Genomic DNA, 19984 nt, shown 5'->3' with positions numbered 1-19984 from the left:
ATTCCGTCTCAGAAGTGGAAGAGGGATGAGGTAGACCTCAGTGGTAACCAGAGCCATTACCTGTCACAGGTGTATCAGCCACGGTTCTCTAGAGGTGCAGAACTTACAGAATGTCTCTCTGTATTAAGGGAATTTATTGTAATGACTTACAGGCTGCAGTCCAACTAGCCCAACAACGGACAGCTGTAAATGGGAAGTACAAGGATCTAGTAGTTGCTCGATCCCATGAGGCTAGTTGTTTCAGCTGGTCTTCTGGATAACCTGGATCCTGAAGAAATAGGCTCCAAGTGATGTCCTGGCAAGTAAGTGCAAGCAGGCAAAGAGTGAGCCACCTTCCTTCCAATGTCCTTATGTGTAAGCCTCCTATAGAAGGTGTGACCCAGATTAATGTGTATTACCACACCTGGATTTGGAACTTGCTCTGTCCCAGGCTGGTCTTGAACTCAGGCATCTGCTTGCCTCAGTCTCCTGTGATTAAAGGTTTGTACTACCTTGCCTAGGCCTAAGCTTTTCATGGCCACTATGCCTCAAGATCTGGATCAAAAGCCTGTGTCATCCTGTGACATGATCCAGGTCAGAAGCCTGTTGTCCTCCAGCCTCAAGATCTAGATCACAGGTGTGCCCTCCATTTCTGGACTATAGTTCATTCCAGATATAGTCAAGTTGACAACCAGGAATAGCCATCACAATATGCAAAGCCCTGGGTTGGATGGCAATGCTAAAAAACAGACAAAAATCTGGCCAAAGCCCTAGATTCTTAGGGGACACACACACACACACACACATACTCTCACTCACCATGTGCAAATAGTGACATAAAAATATCCATATAGGGAGCTAGTGAGATGGATCAGCAGGTAAGAGCACCGACTGCTCTTCTGAAGGTCCTGAGTTCAAATCCTAGCAACCACATAGTGGCTCACAACCACCCATAATGAGATCTGACGCCCTCTTCTGGTGCATCTGAAGACAGCTACAGTGTACTTATTTATAATAATAAATCTTTGGGCTAGAATGAGCAGGGACTGAGTGAACGGGGCTAACCAGAGCAAGCAGAGGTCCTAAGAGTCAATTCCCAACAACCCGATGAAGGTTCACAACTATCTGTAAAAGCTATAGTGTGTAGTCATATACATAAAACAAATAAAATTAAAAAAAATCTATATATATATATACAAAAGCACATGCAAAAATACATATGCAACATGAATACACATGTGTTCCTTTATATACATACACATACACACACACACACACAAATGTACGTCTATGTGCCCTTGCATGCACATATACATGTATACAGGTACACAAAACATGTCCACTTTTAGGACCCAGGATCCCTATGCCCAGATAGGCCAAGCCCCAGTTTATGCACCCAGAAGCAATGATTCCAAGTCCTGGCCCCACCCCTTCAACAGTCTGAAGTTATTTATGCATGTCCTCTGCACCTTATCCTACCCGGAGGCAGAGGGGAAGTTATCCTCTTGTCTGCAGATGAGAACAAAAAGCCCAGAGTGGGGTGGGATTCCCAGAAAATCACAGAAAGTGGTGTGTGCCTTTGTAGGTATATGTGTGTGTGTGTGTGTGTGTGTGTGTGTGTGTGTGAGAGAGAGAGAGAGAGAGAGAGAGAGAGAGAGAGAGAGAGAGAGAGAGAGACAAGGCTTCCAGCCTTCTTCCCACCTTGTGGTTGGTTCTCTGCCTCACAAGCCTTTCCTCTGACTGGTTAACTATTGCTTACTCTCCATGCACAAAACAAAAACCACTTCATACCCCCACCCCAGGAATTTATAATGCTTTCACTAAGGGAGCGGGGCGGGGAGGGAGGAGGGAACCGGAGGGAGAAGTCTACCCAGTTGAGGTTCACAGGATCTTGGCTGAGGCCTTATGATTAAGTTCTACTTCAGACAGATTGACTCTGAAAATCCTAAATGCTCTTCTTTCACCAAGAGGAACTATTACAATGTCCTGATATTAAAAATTTCACAGCTTGGAGAACTTCAACATAACATCCACGGCCCCTTTGCTGGTCAGGCTAGGGTGACAGGTGCTAGACATTGGAGACCTAGCTAGACCACTTGGCAGCAGTTTCCTGGAGGTGTACTAGACTCCTTCCTGCAGAGGGCGCTGCTGAGTGCCCACTGCAGCTCAGAGTACCTGGCTCAACACACACGTCCTGCTACAAGGTAGGGGCTGCTGTGTTTCCTGAAGCTTTCTGTGACCTCTAATCTTGGCAGGGCTTTAGGAAATTGTTGGGTCTACTTAACGAAACTACCCGCAGTGTCTTTTGTTTGGAGTTCATGGTGCTAGCTCCCATCACAGTTTGAATGGTCATGGCTGTACTCCTCTTCCCTCTGTATAACTCCCAAATTTCCAGGTCCCCATTCTGGAATGTACTCATCCAGTCTAGCAACCAGTCTGAGCAACCAGGCCTTGCCTGCATGAACAATGCAAAAATGGTGTTCCTTTCTGAGCCACTGGCTTAGATCCTTTGGCTGGTCTAGTGTGGTGGGGAGAGGTGCTATCTGGCCAGCATTTTCAATCAAAGAAACGATGGCTGCAATGTTCATAGCTCCTGGCCCTCTCAAGCTGCCTCAGTTCCTACTTTCTAAGCTAGTCTTTGGAGCTTCCTTTTACTCTCTGTGAGACCCTGACAGCTCCTTTAGACTCCCGGGAGCCTGAGAATGTTCCTTAAAATAGGGGCCACCCATGTCATCTGGACCACTTAAGACTGCCACAAGCCAGGCAGCCTGAGCACCAGTACACACATGGCTTCTCCTGGCAGCAAGGGCTGGAAAATAAACTTCTTGGGATAGAGAGGGAAGAAAGGAGAGAGGAAGAGATGAGACAGACAGACAGAGACAGAAATATCAACATCAGACAGGGCTAGCTCCTGCAGATTCATGGGAAGGTGTGAGTTAGGAGCCTCTTCTCTCAGTTACTATGGTATCATTGCTGCCCTAATTGTGGGTGTATGTTCATATGTGTGCACATGTGTGTGCCTGTATGCATACGGGTTGTGTGTGTGTGTGTGTGTGTGTGTGTGTGTGTGTGTGTGTGTGTATGCATGGAGGCCAGAGATTTTTTTTTTTTTTTTGAGACAGGGTTTCTCTGTGTAACCCTGGCTGTCCTGGACCTCACTCTGTAGACCAGGCTGGCCTCGAACTCAGAAATCCGCCTGCCTCTGCCTCCCAAGTGCTGGGACTAAAGGCGTGCGCCACCACCTCGCCACCTCAGCGAGGCCAGAGATGTTTATGTCAGGTTAACCTCAATTGAGGAGAGGCTTCCTCAATTGCTTCTCCACTGTGTGTGTTGTATACATATATATTTACATGTGTGGGAGCACGCCTGTGTGGGGTGCACATGCTTGTGCACAGGGAGCTTTTGGCATCTCCTTCAACCACTCTCCCCTTATATATCAAGTCTCCTAATCAAACAGAGCTCTCTGACTTCAGCTAGTTTAGTTAGCTAGGCAACTTCTGCCTCTTACATGCTGGAATTACAGACAGTCCTGTAATGCCCAGCATAGATGCTGGGAATCTGAAGTCTAGTCCTCATGTTCTCGAAGCAAGAACTTTCCGTGCTGAACAGTCTTCTCAGCTCCCCCACCCCCCACCCGTTTGAGCCTGAAGCTCACCAGTTCAGCTGTGCTAGCTGGCCAACTGCTTCAAACTTCCCCTCTCTGCCTGCTCAGTGCTGCTGCCACATCATCTCCCTGTTAATGCTGAGGACCGGAGTTCCGGTCCTCATGCATTTTACAGGCAGAGCTGTCTCCCCCAGCCTCAGGTTTGATTTGGTTTACAGTCACTTAATACTCAGCTTGCTCGACTGTACAGCATGGTGCTATGCACACTGGGCTGGGGTAAGATACAGTGGGCAGAGTCAGGCCATCTATCCTAACCAGTTGGCTCCCTCATTAGTGTGAAGGAGGCCTCCCCTGCCTATGTGAGAGTCAATCACCAGGTGCTCTGAGCCAGTCAGAACACACGGCCCCTCCCCTCTCTGTGTTCCTCGTAAATTCTGTGATTGAGATCTGAAGTGCCTGCGAGCACTTTCTTTTTAGCCTTGCTTCCTGCCCTTAGACACAGATTTATATAGAATAACCTGGAGGGATTTCTAGAACCACATCTCTATTCTCCATCTATTGGCCAGGATGTTTCCGTGATGGACTATGATCCTTCAGCTTGCAATTTAACTGGCACCTGCTTGGTGAAATGTCTCCCACCGCTTGCAGAGTGGCTGGGAAAGGGGTGTTTCCATCTCCATGATACCAGAAGTCCCTAGGGTGTCCTTTGCCTCGGCATGTAATCCAGTATATCTTTAATAAGTGGAGTCAATTCACTTTCAAAACCCTTGTAAAACTCAGCCTTTTAGTCATTCTGACCAGAAGCATTCAAATTGCAATATGAATAGATAGCCCTGCAGCCCAGGAGATCTGCCTGGGAGAGCGACTTGGCAGTTGCATTGATAGCCCTGGGAGGCCTCTGCCCAGACAAAGGCACTCACATCTGTGCTCCAGAGAATCCTGCTGACTCAGAGCTTCTACCTGCCAGGGCACCTCCCCTGGGGATTCAGAAAACCGCAGGATTGTATCTGAGCTGCCAAGGTTCTGAGAACCCCGTGGGACCAGGAGGCTTGCAGCAAGCACAGACAGGGGAGCACACAGATGCAGCGGGCTGGTGAGCAGCAGAGCTGGTGGCAGAGCCCTAGCTTCTCAGTGTGTGTGTGTGTGTGTGTGTGTGTGTGTCTGTCTGTCTGTCTGTCTGTCTGTCTGCCTGCCTGCCTGCCTGCCTGCCTGCCTGCCTGCCTGCCTGCCTGTCTGTAGATATGGCACAGGTGTGGAGATCAGAGGGCAACTTTCCGTCTCAGATTCTGAGGACTGAACACTTGGGTTTGCGTACATATGCAGCAAAGGTGTTTATGTGCCGAGCCATCTCGCTGGTCCTCCCTCTTCTCCCCTTCTGTGGTTAAAAGGAGAGTGAGCATTGGAAGCTTTGGGGTTGCTTTCCTGCTTTGACACTTATCACAAGCTCTGGGCTATGGAGAAAGATGTCGAACCTCTCTGAGTGTTGATGCTCTTATCTCTAGAAATGAGCATGGTCAGTATGCCTATCTCATTTCTTGCTATCAAAATTAAAAGAGGTAACACTCCTAACACACGACCTCTTTCCCCACAGACACCTGTTACTCTGACTGTTTTTATTACATAGAAATGTGTTGTTACAGCAGAGGCCGTAGAGCGAGAGCAGCCAAGAGCATCCCAGCTGGCAGAGTCAGGGATGCTCTCCCTGCAGGTGAAGGGGTTTCTTCTCCAGCAAGCTTCCAGGGGTGTGTTCTCTCTTCTCTACCTTAGCACACCAGGCCAGGGCTCTGCCACATAACCACACCCAGCCCTGACATTCTCATGTTTGGTTTTGCAATATTTTTTTATTCCTAGTCAGAATCTAATGTATATCAAGTTGGTCTTGAACTTAATGGGTAGTGGAGAATGACCTTGAACTTCTGATCCTCCTGCCTATAGGGTCGCCTATGTATAAGATCACACCCTGGGGCCTTCACACTTGCTAGGCGAGTACTCTGACAGCTGTTTTCATTTGTGGAAGGAGAGAACCAACTCCGGAAGCTTGTCTTCTGACCTCCACACATTGATTGTAGCACACAAGCATGTACATATTCATATACACTGACTAAAATGGTATTAAAAGTAAAAGTATGAAGCAGACAGTAAAGAGGTATCCCTATAAAATCTCTTTCCTTCCTTCCTTCCTTCCTTCCTTCCTTCCTTCCTTCCTTTCTCTTCTTTCTTTTTTATCTGTTTGTTTGTTTGTTTGCTTTTAAGACAGGGTCTCACTATATAGTTGGCCTGGAACTCATGGAGATCTGTCTGCCTCTGCTTCTGCAGAGCTGGGATGAAAGGCATGTGCCACCATGCCCCACTGTCTATGTACTATCTTAACACTTGATTGTATAGTGTCTCTGCATATATATATGGGGAAAGCTTTTGAAGTCAGACTAGAAAACATGCATACTTCAGAGAGGATCCTCAGGATGTGGGAAGGGACTTGGAGGTAAGCAAAAGAGGGTACCCAGACTGGTGGGAGATGCCAGGCTGCCAGAAAGCACAATAGACCCTATTCTACTCAACCATGCTCATCTTGCGCAAAACCAAAATGACTAACAGTTTGTTGGGCCCCCGTAGCCCCCAGGTTCCTTTATTCTTTGTGCCCCTATCCTGGACAAGAACAGTGAGAGCTTGAAACAATGGAGGAACCCAGAGCAGCAGAGCCAGAGAGGCAAGCCTTACCTGAGGCAGGTGGACAGGAGCCATAAAGTGTGTAATAGCTTAATACATGCTGATAAAGCCCCATTTGTTACATAATCTATTTACATAATCTGATAGTGAGTTCTGCTCTGGTTGATAGTAAGTACCCTTCACCATTTATGTATTGTCTCTTCATTACCTTATCATCTACAGCTACGTTTGATTTTCTGCATTCTGGAATCCATAATAAATAAGTGGAGTGTGTGTGTGTGTGTGTGTGTGTGTGTGTGTGTGTGTGTGTGATGAGGCAGGCCTGGAGGAAGTCTGATGTCTGATGTCAGAACACCTAGATGTGCTGGTTCCAGCCCTGTGCTGCTGGGCACTTACAGGAGTGCACAGTAGAAAGCCAATGTTGCCAGTACTTTGAGATTTTTTTTACCCAGCACCAGACATAATTGGAAAACAACAGGACTTGCCTGGGGCCAATTTTAACAGTCTGGACCTTAAACAAATGCAAAACACAGGTCTACCTGCAGAAAAACATGAGGGGGTAAAACTGTGGGTATCATTTCCATGGGCAGGGAAGAGGGGGTCCTGGCACAGCCAACTGCACAGCTATATGAAGTAAACTCTCTCCCTACCATCCTTCAGTTTATGATCGCTGCATCCCTCCACCCCTCCTCCACCCCGTCTCCACAGACACCCTCTTGCTTTGAAAAACTCACCCATTACCTCTTGAGCCCTCCTCTCCAAAATCTTATCTACCAGCCCCACCCACTCAGTAAGATGGAAGACCACTAATGTGGGGGAAAAAAAATCCCAGTTCCTGAAGTCAGAACCTGACAGAGCACAGGTGAGATGATGGGTCATCCATTACTGGATGCTTGCTGGATAAGCTGGGTGACATCAGTGTGACGCTTGGACCCTGCAGGGTGGTGGAAGGAGAGAACTGTCTCCAAATGCTCTGCTCGCAGTGGTGTGTGTGGCATGTGCCATGACAATAAAGAAGATTTATGTGAAGTGTTTTACACTTATTTACTTTAGTTCATGAGTGTGAGTGTTTTGCTTGCACATGTGTATGTGCACTATATGCATTTGTGGTGCTCACAAAGATCAGAAGAGGGCATCAGATTCACTGGAACTGGAGTTATAGTTGTGTGAGCCATTATGTGAGTACCGGGAACCTAACCTGGGTTCTCTGGTTAGATAGATAGATAGATAGATAGATAGATAGATAGATAGATAGATAGGTAGGTAGGTAGGTAGGTAGGTAGGTAGGTAGATAGATAGATAGATAGATAGATAGATAGATAGATAGATAGAGATAGATAGATAGACAGACAGGCATAGATATATTTAAAATCTGACAAGATGCCGGGTGGTGGTGCACACCTTTAATTCCAGCACTTGGGAGCCAGAGGCAGGAGGATTTCTGAGTTCGAGGCCAGCCTGGTCTACAGAGTGAGTTCCAGGACAGCCAGGGCTACAGAGAAATCCTGTCTTGAAAAACCAAAAAAAAAAAAAAAAAAAAAGTAAAATCTGACAAGATTCAGCTCAGTGGATCTGTCTTCCTTCCCTTTCTGTTTCTTCCTTCTTCCTTCCTTTCCAGCTGTCCTTAAACTCCTTGGATGGTAGCCACATTTGGCCAGCTCAGCAGACTCAGCAGATTGTCCCCAGCATCTTTTGAACACTCAAGGTGTGCATGTAGTTTCTAGTGACTGCAGCCCATTCTGGTGGGACAGTGTGAAGGAAGACACTAATCAAAAAGTACATGTGACTTCTCTATGAGGTAGGGGTCTGTCTTGCCTGCAATCCTCACACACTGGGATCTCAGTGTTGACATTAAAGGAATCTTTCTGCTTCATTAGAAGCTGCTGGGTGCTACAAGGCCTTCCTTGAGGGTAAGGCCATGGATGCCCACAGTTCACCATGGAAATCCAGGAGGATAGGCATGGTTCTATCCTCCTTGGGATGAAGGTGGACACACATAGTAAATAAGGCCTAGCTGCCAGGAAGGAGAGGAAGGTAGGACACACTACACTGTGTCCCAGACTCCAGGCAGAACTAGGGCAGTCTAGAGTGAGATGAGGGTGAGAGCAGGCTGGCTACTCCCTGAGCTAGGAGTCTCTGAGAGCAACTCAGTGTGGGGCTGTTCTATGACTGAGTCAGTCCCCATAGGCATGGGTGGTAATTTTGGGATCCGTAAGTATGAGGGGTAGTAAAGAGAAGCTGACAAGGGCCTAAAGCCGGCCAGAAGACCCCTGAAGGAAGGGAGCGGCCAAGGGTAATGGTGCGCTAATAGCAAGGAAGGTCACTGGGGGAGATGAGAAATGGGGCTGTGGAAACTTCCAAGTGGCAACACAAGCTGGGAGCTTGGGAGAGACATGGAGAGAGGATACCAGGCTTCAGATATGCTTGTCCAACCTTGTTTGTCTCATCTTGGCTGTGACTCAGAGTCCCAGCTGCAAAGGCCATTGTGAGTTGCCATGAACCTGACATATGGCCCCCTGCTTCCTGGTCAGGTATACTTTTGCTAACAGGTGTGATGGGCCCCAAGGCCACTATCCACTGGAATCTGTTCCAGGGTGACAGAGGCACATCCTGATCATCTTATCAGTGGCTCAATGTGTTGTTCTGGAGAGCTGAGCAGATGCTGTGGCCAAGCCCAGATGGTGCAGTAAGGACCAACTCTATCAGCCCTTACAACCAAGTCCAGAAAGAAAACGAGCTGGACCCAGCCTGGCTGGCTTGCCTTGTGGTCATGCTGGCTCCCAGCTCTTGCTTATTATTCCAAAGGCTTGAATACCATTTCTCCAGGATTAGTAGTCATGCCTGAGGTCTGGCTAGTGGAGGAATCATCCTGACGCCAGATCTCCCTGCCCACCTACCTGGATCTCTACCTTTGGACCACATCTGTGCCTGAGCCTAGTCTGGCCTCTGTTCCCTTTCCCCAGTTATCCAGGTTTTAATATTTGCCTGGGCTGGTTGGAGAGTGGCTGGCCACTATCATGGCAGAAGCACTGTGAACCCAGAGAAGGAAGCCCAGACACAGTCACTCTCCCATTAAGAGCAGGAGGCCTAGGAGACACCGCAGGCTCCAGCTACTCCCTCCACCAGGCAGTGAGGTCAGCTGCTGCAAATTGCTAGTTATTCTTTTCTTCAATTAAGGACGATTCTTCTGATACAGGAAGTTAACTCCCACCAGCTAATCTAACGGCCTTGAGTCCCGATGGAGTCCCGATGGATGTGTCTGCTCTGTCTGAAGGCGGGCAGAAACTGCCTCAGCAGTCACTCCAGGTCTGTGCACAGAAGCTGCCTAAGGCCAGACTGTGTAAGCCCTACTGGGTGCCATGCCCACCTCTCAGGGGAGCTTCACACCGGGCCAGGTTGCAGGGAAGGCTTAGAGGAGAGTCAGGTGGCTTGCTTATAGAATGGGAAGGGTAGACTGTGAAATGCTTTACAAGTACCTCTCTGCTTGGCACCTCACCTGTCTGGTCCACCTACCTCTTCTCAAGGTCAGTAGTCTAGGATTTGGGATGACCAGACTCAGAGGGGAGAGTCTTAGGGGCTCCTATCACCAGTAAGCAGATGTGTTTTCCTGGGTCTGTGTCCATGTGAATATGCACACAGTTATTCATATACACATTTACTCATGTACATACATATGCATATGTACATACATGCACAGACACACACACACACACACAGAGCTATGTCAGGAAACGGGACTACTCTCAAACTGTGGTCACTGTTCCTGCTGAGAGCCACAATCTGGGTTGGTACTTAGGCATAACTGTGTCCCTTCTGTGACAGGTATCATGATGTCTTCTGTAGTCAGTGGTGTCCATTGTCACCACTTATTGACCCACAGACTGGGTGACCAAATGGAGACATTGTACAAATTGCTAAGCTTCTGAAATTCCCAGAGCCTCAGGGAAGTGTAAGGACAAGGAGACCCAGAGGGACAGAGCTTAGGCCTGAAATGGAATTCTGTGGGACAGTGAATCTCAGCCTGTGTCCTCTGCATGAAGTGAGGACGACACAATACACCCCAGAGGGTACATCCAGACTTAACAAAAGTTCACACAGAACACCACACACACACACACACACACACACACTGCAGTTCCAATATGGGGGAGCACTGCAGGGTTAAGGGTGAAAAGGGAGTGTCTGTGCCCTCCCTGCTAGGAGTCAGTAGCCTGAGCTACTGAACAGCTTTGAATACATGACTTTGGGGCTGCTGAACTTCCACGTCTACAAGATGTGTGGCTGTCCCACTCTGGAGTCCTTGGGACCAAAGGGTTTCTTGAGAGGTAAGATAGTCATAGCTAAAACTAAGATGGACAGTCTGTCGAAGCGAAGCATGGTGGCTGGCTGTCGTGAGTGAAGGATCCTAGGAAACCCTGGTTTGGTAGGCATCAGAAGGCAGGGAAAGAGAGGCCTGTGAGTAGGTGGTACAGGATACAGACTTCTGCTGAGGTGAAGAACAGTTTTGCTGCCAGCTCTGCAAAAGTTTTGGGATGGCTCTTGCCTGAGGGACTGAGCCTTTGATGGAATCAAGAGGGAGTGTAGGGCTGATTAACATGGATAGACTGAAGGAGTCAAAGCCCAGAAGTGGGTGTGTCCGTGGAGGCCCCTTGCGCGCGCGCTTTGTTTCTATGGGGCAGTGGATGGGACACTAAAGTCCTGGCTGGCCCACTAAAGTCCTGGCTGGCCCAGGGGTGGAACTGTCTAGTGCCCAGGGTGGGTGCTTGGCCGCCGATTGTGGGAGAAAAACAGGCTTCGGGGAAGGCGCAAGGAGGCTAGCCTTCACCCCAACCGGCAGCAGGGAGGAAGTGGCCTAGCCTGGAACTGAGCTATGAAGAGGGCTATTCTCTCTAGGATCCTACCTTCTAGGCCCCATCTAAAATGACTGACCATCTCCCGTGGATCCCCTGCCTGCAGTGGGCAGAAACCACAATTTAAATGTCTCAGGAGGCCTGTTAGTTAGAATGTGAGAAAAGTATTAGGGGGACTCTGCTTTCTGCCAGGCCCCCAAATAAACCCTGCTCAGCGTGGACTGGCAGGCGGGGTTTGCAGGTTTAACGGGTCTTTTGGTGCTAAAGGACAAAAGCTTTCCTCTCTTGAGACTACAGCAGATCCAAGCATCCAGCACCCCTGGAGTTGGGAGCTGATGGAGAAGTCCCCTCTCATCTCTGCGAGACTTCGTTCTAGGTTTCTTGGTCTCTTGGGTCCTGGTCTTCCTTGCTCTCTCTGTCCTTACGGACTCTAGCCAGCTCCGATTTCCTTGAATTTCTCTCTCTCTCCCAAGGGTGTTTCTGCCCTAGGAGCGTCTCTTTCTGGTGCCGTGTCTCAGGGTCACTGCGCCCCAGGCTCGCAGTTCATGTCTCCAACCCTACCCGGCCCACTGCGTCTCGGAGCTATCATCCGGACTGTCTATGTCTGTCGTTCCGCGAGGGTCGGGGTCTCAGTGGCCTCAACCAGTGGGCTGCGCCTCCCGCGCGCTGCGGTGGCCGCGCGGCTCGGGCGGGGGTGCGGGCCCGCGGGGGCGGTGTCGGGCGCCTTCCGTCGTCAGTCCCTCCCCGGCGGCGCGGAGGGGGGGCGGCGCGGTCGCCGCTCGGCTCCTTTAAGGGAGCGGGAGGGAGCGGCGAGGCGGCGGCGGTTGCGGTGGAGGCGGCCGAGCGAGCGGGGCGGGGGCGCGGGGCGCGGCGCCCGGAGAGTCCGCTCCGGCCGAAGGCGCCGGGGCCGGGCCGGGAGCGAGCAGCACCGGCAGCACAGCGGAGCCCGCCGCCCGGGACATGGCCAAGGCGGGCAGCGCAGGTGAGCGCCGGCGCGGGGCGCGCTGCGGGTGGCGGGAGGGATCGCTCGGCCAAGGTAAGCCCCACCATCACCAGGTGGGCGGAGGCACAGTGACCACGGCGACCCGCCCGGACCCCGGGGCGTGCATAAGGGGCTCCGCACGCCCTGCGTCCTTCCCGCGCCCCCAGTCACCTCGCGGGACACCGCATCCCGCTTGCCCCGCTGCACTGGGTCAGGTCTGCGGCTCCTCAGTCCAGTTGGGAGCTGTCGCTGCCCTCCGGGAGACCCGGGGAGTAGACCCCGGCACCGGAACCCAAAGGGGATGTCCCACGGCCGCCGATCCATCCCACGCCCAACAAACCAGGACGCGCCCCCTTGTCCTGTCACTCTGTATCCTGGATGCGACAGTCCCCCACCCCTGCCACCAGCTGGGTCAGGAGACCCAGATTGCTGGTCCCGCCGCTGGAGGGGTACTCTACGGCTGGGGAGCCGCCCCGCCCCCCACCCAGCCCAGAGGCAGAGCCTCAGGTGCTGGGCTAGGCAGGCGGGGCCTCTATTGGGGTCCCATGGGCTCGGTTCTCCTGTAAGCTCAGAGCTGTAGCCCAAGGTTCGCAGGGAGTAGGTGTTAGTTGTCCCTTCATTCATCCAGTCAGGCGTTCATTCACCAGCATCTGCTCTGATGTCGAGCCCCGTGAGTTGGCTAGGACCTGGAGGGGACCAGATTTAGCCGCCCACCCCCCACTCTGTGCCCTGGACCCCCACAGTGCCCTAAAAAGCCAAGTTGAGGAAAGCCTGTGTTCATGAGGCTGGCCACAAACAGGCGAGGCTGGTCTCAACAGTCCAGAGCTTGGGAGCTCTGGCGTGTGAGAATCTGCCATGAACTCACACCCAGCCTGTGACGTTGGCAGGTGCTGTGCCATCCCCGTGGGGCCTGGTGTGAACCCCACTTCTCCACCCATAAGCATGGGCAAAGATGAAATGAACATAGTCACCTGCCCACACTCTAGATGTGAGTGCCATTGAACTGCCTGCGACCCTGGGACAGGTCCCAATCCTTGGCATGGACTGGCCTTGTGACTCAGGTGCCTGCTATTACCGAGGAATCCTGTCAGGGAGAGGCTGGTTGTGTGAGACAGCATAACCAAATGCATCTAAACACCCCCTTTCCCACTTCCCTCTCCTCCCCTCCTGAGGGAGGCACAGTGAGATGACACCAGGAGGCTGGAAAAGGCTCTCTGCTACCTTCTTTCTCCTGCCTTGGTCCCTCCCCACCCCTGCTCTTCATAAAGGAAGAGCATGTGTCTCTGCTGTCCATTCTACATGTGCTCATGTGTGTGCATGGGTCTGGACGCATGGATCCAGGTCTCTTGCCAGGGCACCATAGTAGCAAGAGTAGTTAGAGAACTCTCTTTTTGACCTGTGTAACAGATAATGTACTCAAGCCCTTTACTTCCCCATGATCCTGAGAAGTAGGAAGGCACTCCCCTTTTTAAAACTGTTGGAAGCAAATAGCTCCCTGAAGGTGGCAGGGAGGGTCTGGGTAGAGCCTGGATGCAAGACCAAGTTTTTTTGTTTGTTTGTTTGGATGCTAAGGAATCGTCCTACTCCCCCCACCCCCCATCCTGAGAGGGGTAGCCCCAGGTCCTAGCATTGGCTTGTGGGTCTTTTGGTCCCTAGCTGAGATCTGTGGGGAAGGTACCCCGTTGAAGGTGCATGGCCGCCTGGGGTTGCACTACAACTTTTCCATTTCACACTGTCTGTCTTTTCCCTCGGGGCAAGCCAGACTTCCCTCCTCTGTGACCACCTACGTGGTGGTGCCTCTGTCCCTTACTCAGCTGCCACCCCAAGGAGCTCTGCAGATGACCTCTGGCAAGATCTGACCATTCGTCTCTTGTCAACTGTCCTGGGCAACTAGGCAGCCTATAAACATCCCTTCTTTTCTCTAGCTGCTTTAAACCCAGTGACTTGAGAATGCTCATCATGGAGGAATGTCTGGTCTCTCTCACCAAGCACATTTATGTTGAATTATATAGTTTAAGCTTTACTACAGAGGCAGCCAAGTCCTTTTATTCACAGCTGGGGAAACTGAGGCCCGAGAGAGAAAGATGGAAGTTCAGTACCATACACAGACTAAAAGGAGGAAGGGTCAGCCCTCCACCCTGACAGGTGAGACTAGATTAAAGGGAGGTTATAGGACATCTTGCCCCGAGTGAGGGGGTCTGCTTCCTGATTTCGTGTGGGATTTCCTCTGGAAACTGGCCAGTGGTCCAGCTGCTGAGGGAGGAGATGGGTTTTGGGTTCTGGCGCTGTTGTACCCGACTCCAGGCTGCACACTGTACATTTCCACCATCACGTCGTGGTGAATGGTAGTGCTGGAGCGGCACGGTGTACATCCTGAGCAGCCAGCCAAGGCTACGGCAGCTGTGCCAGGAAGGCAGTTCAAGGACTTTGGTGTAGCTCAGAGAATCCAGGCACAAGAGTAAATGTAATCAGATCCCAGACAGGATGAGATTCATTTGCAGAGAGTGGATCCAACTTGATTATTACCAGCCTTCAAGCTTTAGGGCAATCTCAGCCACACAGAAATCAGAAGAGTTGGCCATCTCTGATACTTGGAAAGGAAGAATGCTCCTTGGTCTTGCTCTGTGGACGAGAGAAGACAGGATGAAAGCCAGAGAAAGAGGTGGGAGAGGAGAACAGGACTGGTTCTTTAAAGGAAATAATAATTCTCTGCGTAGAACCATCCATGGCCAGAGGAAGCAGCAGGTTGGAGCAGGAAAGCTGGGTTCTCTAGCTGGATATTCAAGGCTAACAGAGTTTAGATAGAATGGTGGCAAGGGCCAGGCTTCCTGGTTCTGCAACAGCTTAAACAAAGACTGGGAATCTGGATAAAGGGGAGACAGAGTAAGTGTGCAGGGGCTGCTACAGAAAAATCCAGCTGGGCTGGGGTGCCAGGTTCCTAGAGGCCTGGGGCAGAGGTTAGAAAGAACTCCAGAGAGAGCACGGGGACCAGCAGAGAGGTGGTAAGGCTTGTGCGGTTGGATAAATCCCTCTGGCACAGCTAGGGCTCTGGAGGCTGGAGAGCAGCCAGCATGGGAGCTGCCTCTGTTGGGAAGGGCTTGCTCTGCCTCTGCCAGCAGCCCTGCCCCTCCCTTCCTATGAACCTTGCAATGGCCCTTCTCTCTGTACCCCAGCGGGACAGCAGGATTGGTTTGTCCCCAGCCAAGTGCAAGTGGGAGACCTGGATCCTTAGTTGGGCCAGGCAGAAACATAACAGACAGCCAAGAGAGTTTGTTAAGCTCTAGGAGAAGGGCAGAAATGTTTAGAGAGCCCAGAAACCATGCCACGGGGCTGGGCAGGAATTCCAGGCAGGAGGAACCAGTTTATGCCATTTCCAGGTGTTGGCCTCTGCTCTCAAAAGGAGGAACTGGCTGAGGGGGACCGAAAGCCTAGTCACCAACAGCAGTTAAAAAACAAAACAAAACAAAAACTAATCTGATGTGTGGGGGCCAGGCAGGGGGTTCACTTTGATCCTCAGGTTCAAAGCCTTGATTTACAAGGGGGACACAGAGGCCTAGGTGTGTGCTCAAGGTCACAGGAAATGGTAACAGCAGGCATGAGCACTCTAGGAGGCAGACCTAGAGTCCTGGCAGGGACCAGGGATCTGTGGCCCAGAAGAGGAAACAACCAGAAGTTAGGGGAAGGGACCAGGGCTGGGAGTCTCTGCACTTTGGAAAGATGCCAGAGAACTGAGGCACATGGAGAAACTCCCAGGCCTAGGGTACCAGGATAATGGTCCTGAATATCTTGGGCAGGTCATCACCTCTGCAAGGGGACTGCAGTTCTCCTTTGCAATGTCAGACTCCAGGACTTCCTCAAACTCTGCCTCCAGGAAGCCCTCCAGGACTTGCTGAGGTCAGGCAACACACAGGTTCACAGCGGCTGACACACAGGCTGCAGTCTGAGACCCTTCCCAACCTCTTGCTCCTGGCTCTGCTTTTTAGCATAGGACCTTGGGCCAGGAGCTTCCTCACTTCTTCTGGAGACTCCTGTGCCTTGGTCTGCAGAAAGGAGGCTAGGGGGTTGCGACTGGCTTTGACTTATGGAAGCCCTCATGATTATTTCCCTTTGGTTGGGCTGACAGCACCTCTTTGCAGGGGTGGGGTGTGGGGTTGGGAGGGGTGTGGACGGAGGGATGGACACACATACAACCACAGTGCTGTTCCTAATTCATAGATGGGAAAACAATTCTGGGAAGGTTGAGTATCTGGTTCTAGATTCACTGCTGGACTTGGAGGCAGACCGGAACTAGCAAGTAGGACTCTTCCATTTTAACCTGGCCTGGGCTGACCTTGAACTGCCCCCTCTGAGACTTAGCTTTTGCATTTATAAGAAGGAATAGGGAGGGAGAGCGTGGGTTCAGGAGGGGCTGGAGGTTCTATGCAGCTCTAGCTGTGCTCTTTTTTTTTCTCTACCCACCCTCTCCCTGGGGTCTGTCTATCTTCACTGCTCTGGAAAAGGGCCTCGCCTCTCACCTCTCACCTCACAGGGATGGGATTTGAGAGAGTTGAGGATTACAGAACCCTGGGGAGTCAAGGACTTTCACAGCCTAAGTCTTCTAGGGGGTCTCAGACTAGCTTGTCACCAGGGCCTCGTGGAAGGGCGTGGCTAGCTGCCCTGTGCCCCTAGGGAGAGATTTAGGGGTAGGAGGGGGGTAGGAGAGAATGCATAGCAAATAAGTTTGGAAATCAAATGAGATCCGAGCTCCCCACCCACTCCCTCAAATCTCTCTACTCGCTCTCTTTTAAAATTCTTGTTTTCTAAAGAGAAAGAAATGCTAAATTGCACCCCCTTTCCCATGGAATGGGAGCCTTAGTGAGTCACTCCGGAGGTAAATGCCACCTCCAAGGTCCCACGTGTGCCTGTGGAGGCCTGCACAGCTGTGTGGTCACAGCCCCCAACTAGGGTACACATGTGGGTAGGGTGACAGGGACCTCCTGCTTGTCTTGGCTCTGGGTAGGAGCTGGGTCCCTGCAGGGGAACCTAGTCAGCTGGCCTGCTTCCTGCAGTATAACCCAGATGGGGCCAGGCTTTGAGCTAGTGTGGCAATCAGCATTCAGTTTGAGACTGGTGAGGTGTGTTTGGTGGCATGGTGGGGTTGTCTGTGGCTGGAGTGGGTTGCAGTGTGGGTGCATTTGAGGGGCCAGGGGATGAGAGATTGGCCCAGGTCGCTGGTTGTGGGAGGATGATGGGGGTCTCCTGGTATCAAGCTGGCCTCAGTGAGGTCGTGTGTCTGGGTGGGCGGGGCCAGTGAGTAGGTGTGCCACCTCCCCATGACCCGTTATTCTGGAGGGAGGAGAAGTAGTCCGTCTGTTGGCTGGGGATGCCAAACAAGGGTTGAAAGCAAAAATAGAAACTCACTGGGCCCATCTGGGAGGGGTGCTGAGTCCTGGTGGCTAGAGAGCCCTCTTCTGAGCTGGCTGTTGCTGACGCTGTGTTTGTTCGGCTCTGGGTATTTGCAGAGTACGTCACTGCCCTCCTGCCCTCCTCAGGGATAGACTTAGGTCTGCGGACTTTGTGACCGTGAGCTTAAGGTGGGCTGGCAGCTAGAAGGCTCTGAGCATGTTCCAGGAGCTGTCTTCATGCATGTATTGGTTACACGTCTGACCTTTCCTGGATTGTTTTCAGATTGGTCCCCAGTGCCATCCTCCTGGATCAGAACACCCCCCCCCCCCGTTGGCTCTGCTGTGGTTTTCCCCCATGAGCCTGGTCTGAGCTAAGCAATTCCGGAGTCACCCCTGGTAGCATAAAGAGCTATTTTGAGCCTCCTATTAGGGCCTGGTGTAGGGAATGTGTTTATCCTTTGCTGTGTTTTGTTTCCTTCTTGTGTATTATAATCTGGGGCAGGGATGGCAGCATTATCCAGCCTGCTGTCAGGGCTTCCCTGCCTCACTAAGCAATTCCTGGCACCGTGATTTGGCACCAGGGGCCTGAGGGCAGAGATCACCTTGAGGTCCATCTTTACAATCTGGGAGTTTGCAGGTGGAATGGGGTGTCCGTGTGAGGTCACGTTGGCCGTTGCTGGGGTGTGGCAGGGAGCTGGTCTCTCCTGCTGTTTGCTTGCTGCTGATGGCAGCCTTTGATGCCCTTACCAAAAGCTCCCTGAAGTGGTGGTCCCTGTGAGAATGTGCAGCATCTGGAATCTCTGGCTCTGCCTTGGCTTCCTTGTCCACTGACTTGGTGCATAGATGTCAAGTTCTTATTCTCTGGCCCCCAAAAGGGGTCCTGGGATGACTACGGAGGATGCCATCTTCTGTCTCAATACTCTGGGTTGTCCCATGTCCTCCCACCTGTGGGTCGGTGGCAAGTGCTATAGAGGGTTTCCCGCGGGGTACAGGACGCAGTTTGTGCCTTCTGGAGCAAGAATCTGGCGGGACATTAGGGGAGACATCTGGGCCTTAGGGAAATTGTTCCAAAGAATTCAGAACTGTTGGGAGCCTAATTGGCAGAGCAAATGAAAGTACAATAGATAGCCAAAGCTATTAATCACTCATTATCTCCTAAATAAGGTAATTAAGGGGTATTTAAATGGCATATTTATAAGATACCAGCAGGTCTTCAAAAGCACATCGTTCCCAAAGCAATTGGTCTGGCCAACTAGGCCAGGCACAGAGACCAAAGTTCTAGTCCTCACATTCTTCCCACCCTCCCCCTTCCTCCTGAACTTTAGGGATTCCAAGCCCCTCTGCAGGGACGTACCTGCACTGTAGGAAGGTCACAGAAACTCCTGCAGTTATAAAATGCAGTACAGCATCCAGAGTGTGCTGCAAAAATCTTCTTTAGGCATGTCCAACCTTAACATGGTGGCATGGTGTTGCCACCTACAAAGTTAGAGATCTGTGCTTGAGATCCATGCAATGGAGTTACAAAACAAAAAAATCTTCTAATACATTCCCAATTTTATGTTAGAGCATAATCATAGCTCTCAACTGGCCACTTGTCGTCTGTAGGCCACAGGTTGGCTATGCCTACAAATTATTTGATATGGCCCTGGGTCTAGACTAGGTGCCATGGCCTGGACTGGGTTTCTCCTGTGCCTATGATGTCATTTGTCATATAACTGGATTAAGACTGGGGATGCAGTCATGGTCTAGTTTGAGGCTTGTCTGTGTTAATGGCCAAGGTCAAGGTTTAGGTCGTGGTTGGTTTAAGGACCCCAGTCGCTGTCAGGATGATTCTGTATCTTGAGGGCTCAGCTCCATTCTTTGGGTCTAGTTGGTTGCCTTGAAAATGAATCTTTCCTTGGGTCCTTCAGGATGCTGACTCCTGAGCCTGGGTACCGTAGCAGACAGTCCCTTTGGGGTTCCTGGCAGTCCCCTGAAAGAGATCGGCACACAGCTCATCAGTGGCACATCTAGCATTTTAGGAGATAGTTAGGACTGTTTCTATAGCAACAAACCCCCGACCAGCACTGGCTTCCTTCAATAATGCCTTTTTCTGGAAGCAGCTTCTCCTGGTCTCTTATCCCTCCCTGGGTGGCCGCACAGCCCCTTCAAGGCCATGCATGAGTTGATTGGTCCTGGATTGTATGGTCCCCATTCTTGCCCTGACCCACAAAGGGCACCTGAGGGCAGCACACCTTGGTTTGTGCTCTCCAGAAAGCAGTCTTCCTCAGGCCCTACCTGTGCTGTTCCCTGTGGAGCCCCAAGAGAACTCTTACCCCACAGCCCTGTGCAGCAAGAGGCGGTGGCCCTAAAGAAGGTTCCTGCTAGGCATCTGCTTTGGGGGAACCTGTAGTCCAGAGGGCAGGATGACAGAGAGGCAGACATTAGCTGCTGTAGGACACTGGTGAGACATCAGGCACCGGTCTGGCCTGGAAACAGGGAAGCCCTCCTCCCCTTCATCTAGCAGGAATGGGGTGGA

General features: G+C 51.4%; 2 protein-coding genes across 3 annotated transcripts in view; both read left to right on the top strand.

Moving 5' to 3' along the window:
• Positions 1–269, top strand: part of Kiaa0753 (KIAA0753 ortholog) — a 62372-nt gene extending 62103 nt beyond the window's left edge. The window contains exon 19 of the mRNA XM_031354348.1: positions 153–269. Coding sequence (XP_031210208.1) covers positions 153–168 — 16 coding nt within the window. The 3' untranslated portion in view covers positions 169–269. The remainder of the gene's footprint in view (positions 1–152) is intronic.
• Positions 270–4643: 4374 nt separating this feature from the next.
• Pitpnm3 (PITPNM family member 3) overlaps positions 4644–19984 on the top strand; it is a 96576-nt gene continuing 81235 nt past the window's right edge. The window contains exon 1 of one of the 2 annotated variants that reach the window (XM_031354346.1): positions 4644–4676. In XM_031354346.1, the coding sequence (XP_031210206.1) occupies positions 4664–4676 (13 nt within the window). In that variant the 5' untranslated portion in view covers positions 4644–4663. Of the gene's footprint in view, positions 4677–11846; positions 12083–19984 lie in introns of those variants that run through there. The other variant, XM_031354344.1, reaches the window with a different exon arrangement.

The sequence above is a fragment of the Mastomys coucha genome, unplaced genomic scaffold (assembly GCF_008632895.1).
Source record: "Mastomys coucha isolate ucsf_1 unplaced genomic scaffold, UCSF_Mcou_1 pScaffold5, whole genome shotgun sequence".
Taxonomy (NCBI): domain Eukaryota; kingdom Metazoa; phylum Chordata; class Mammalia; order Rodentia; family Muridae; genus Mastomys; species Mastomys coucha.
This window is presented reverse-complemented; position numbering and strand designations above follow the sequence as displayed.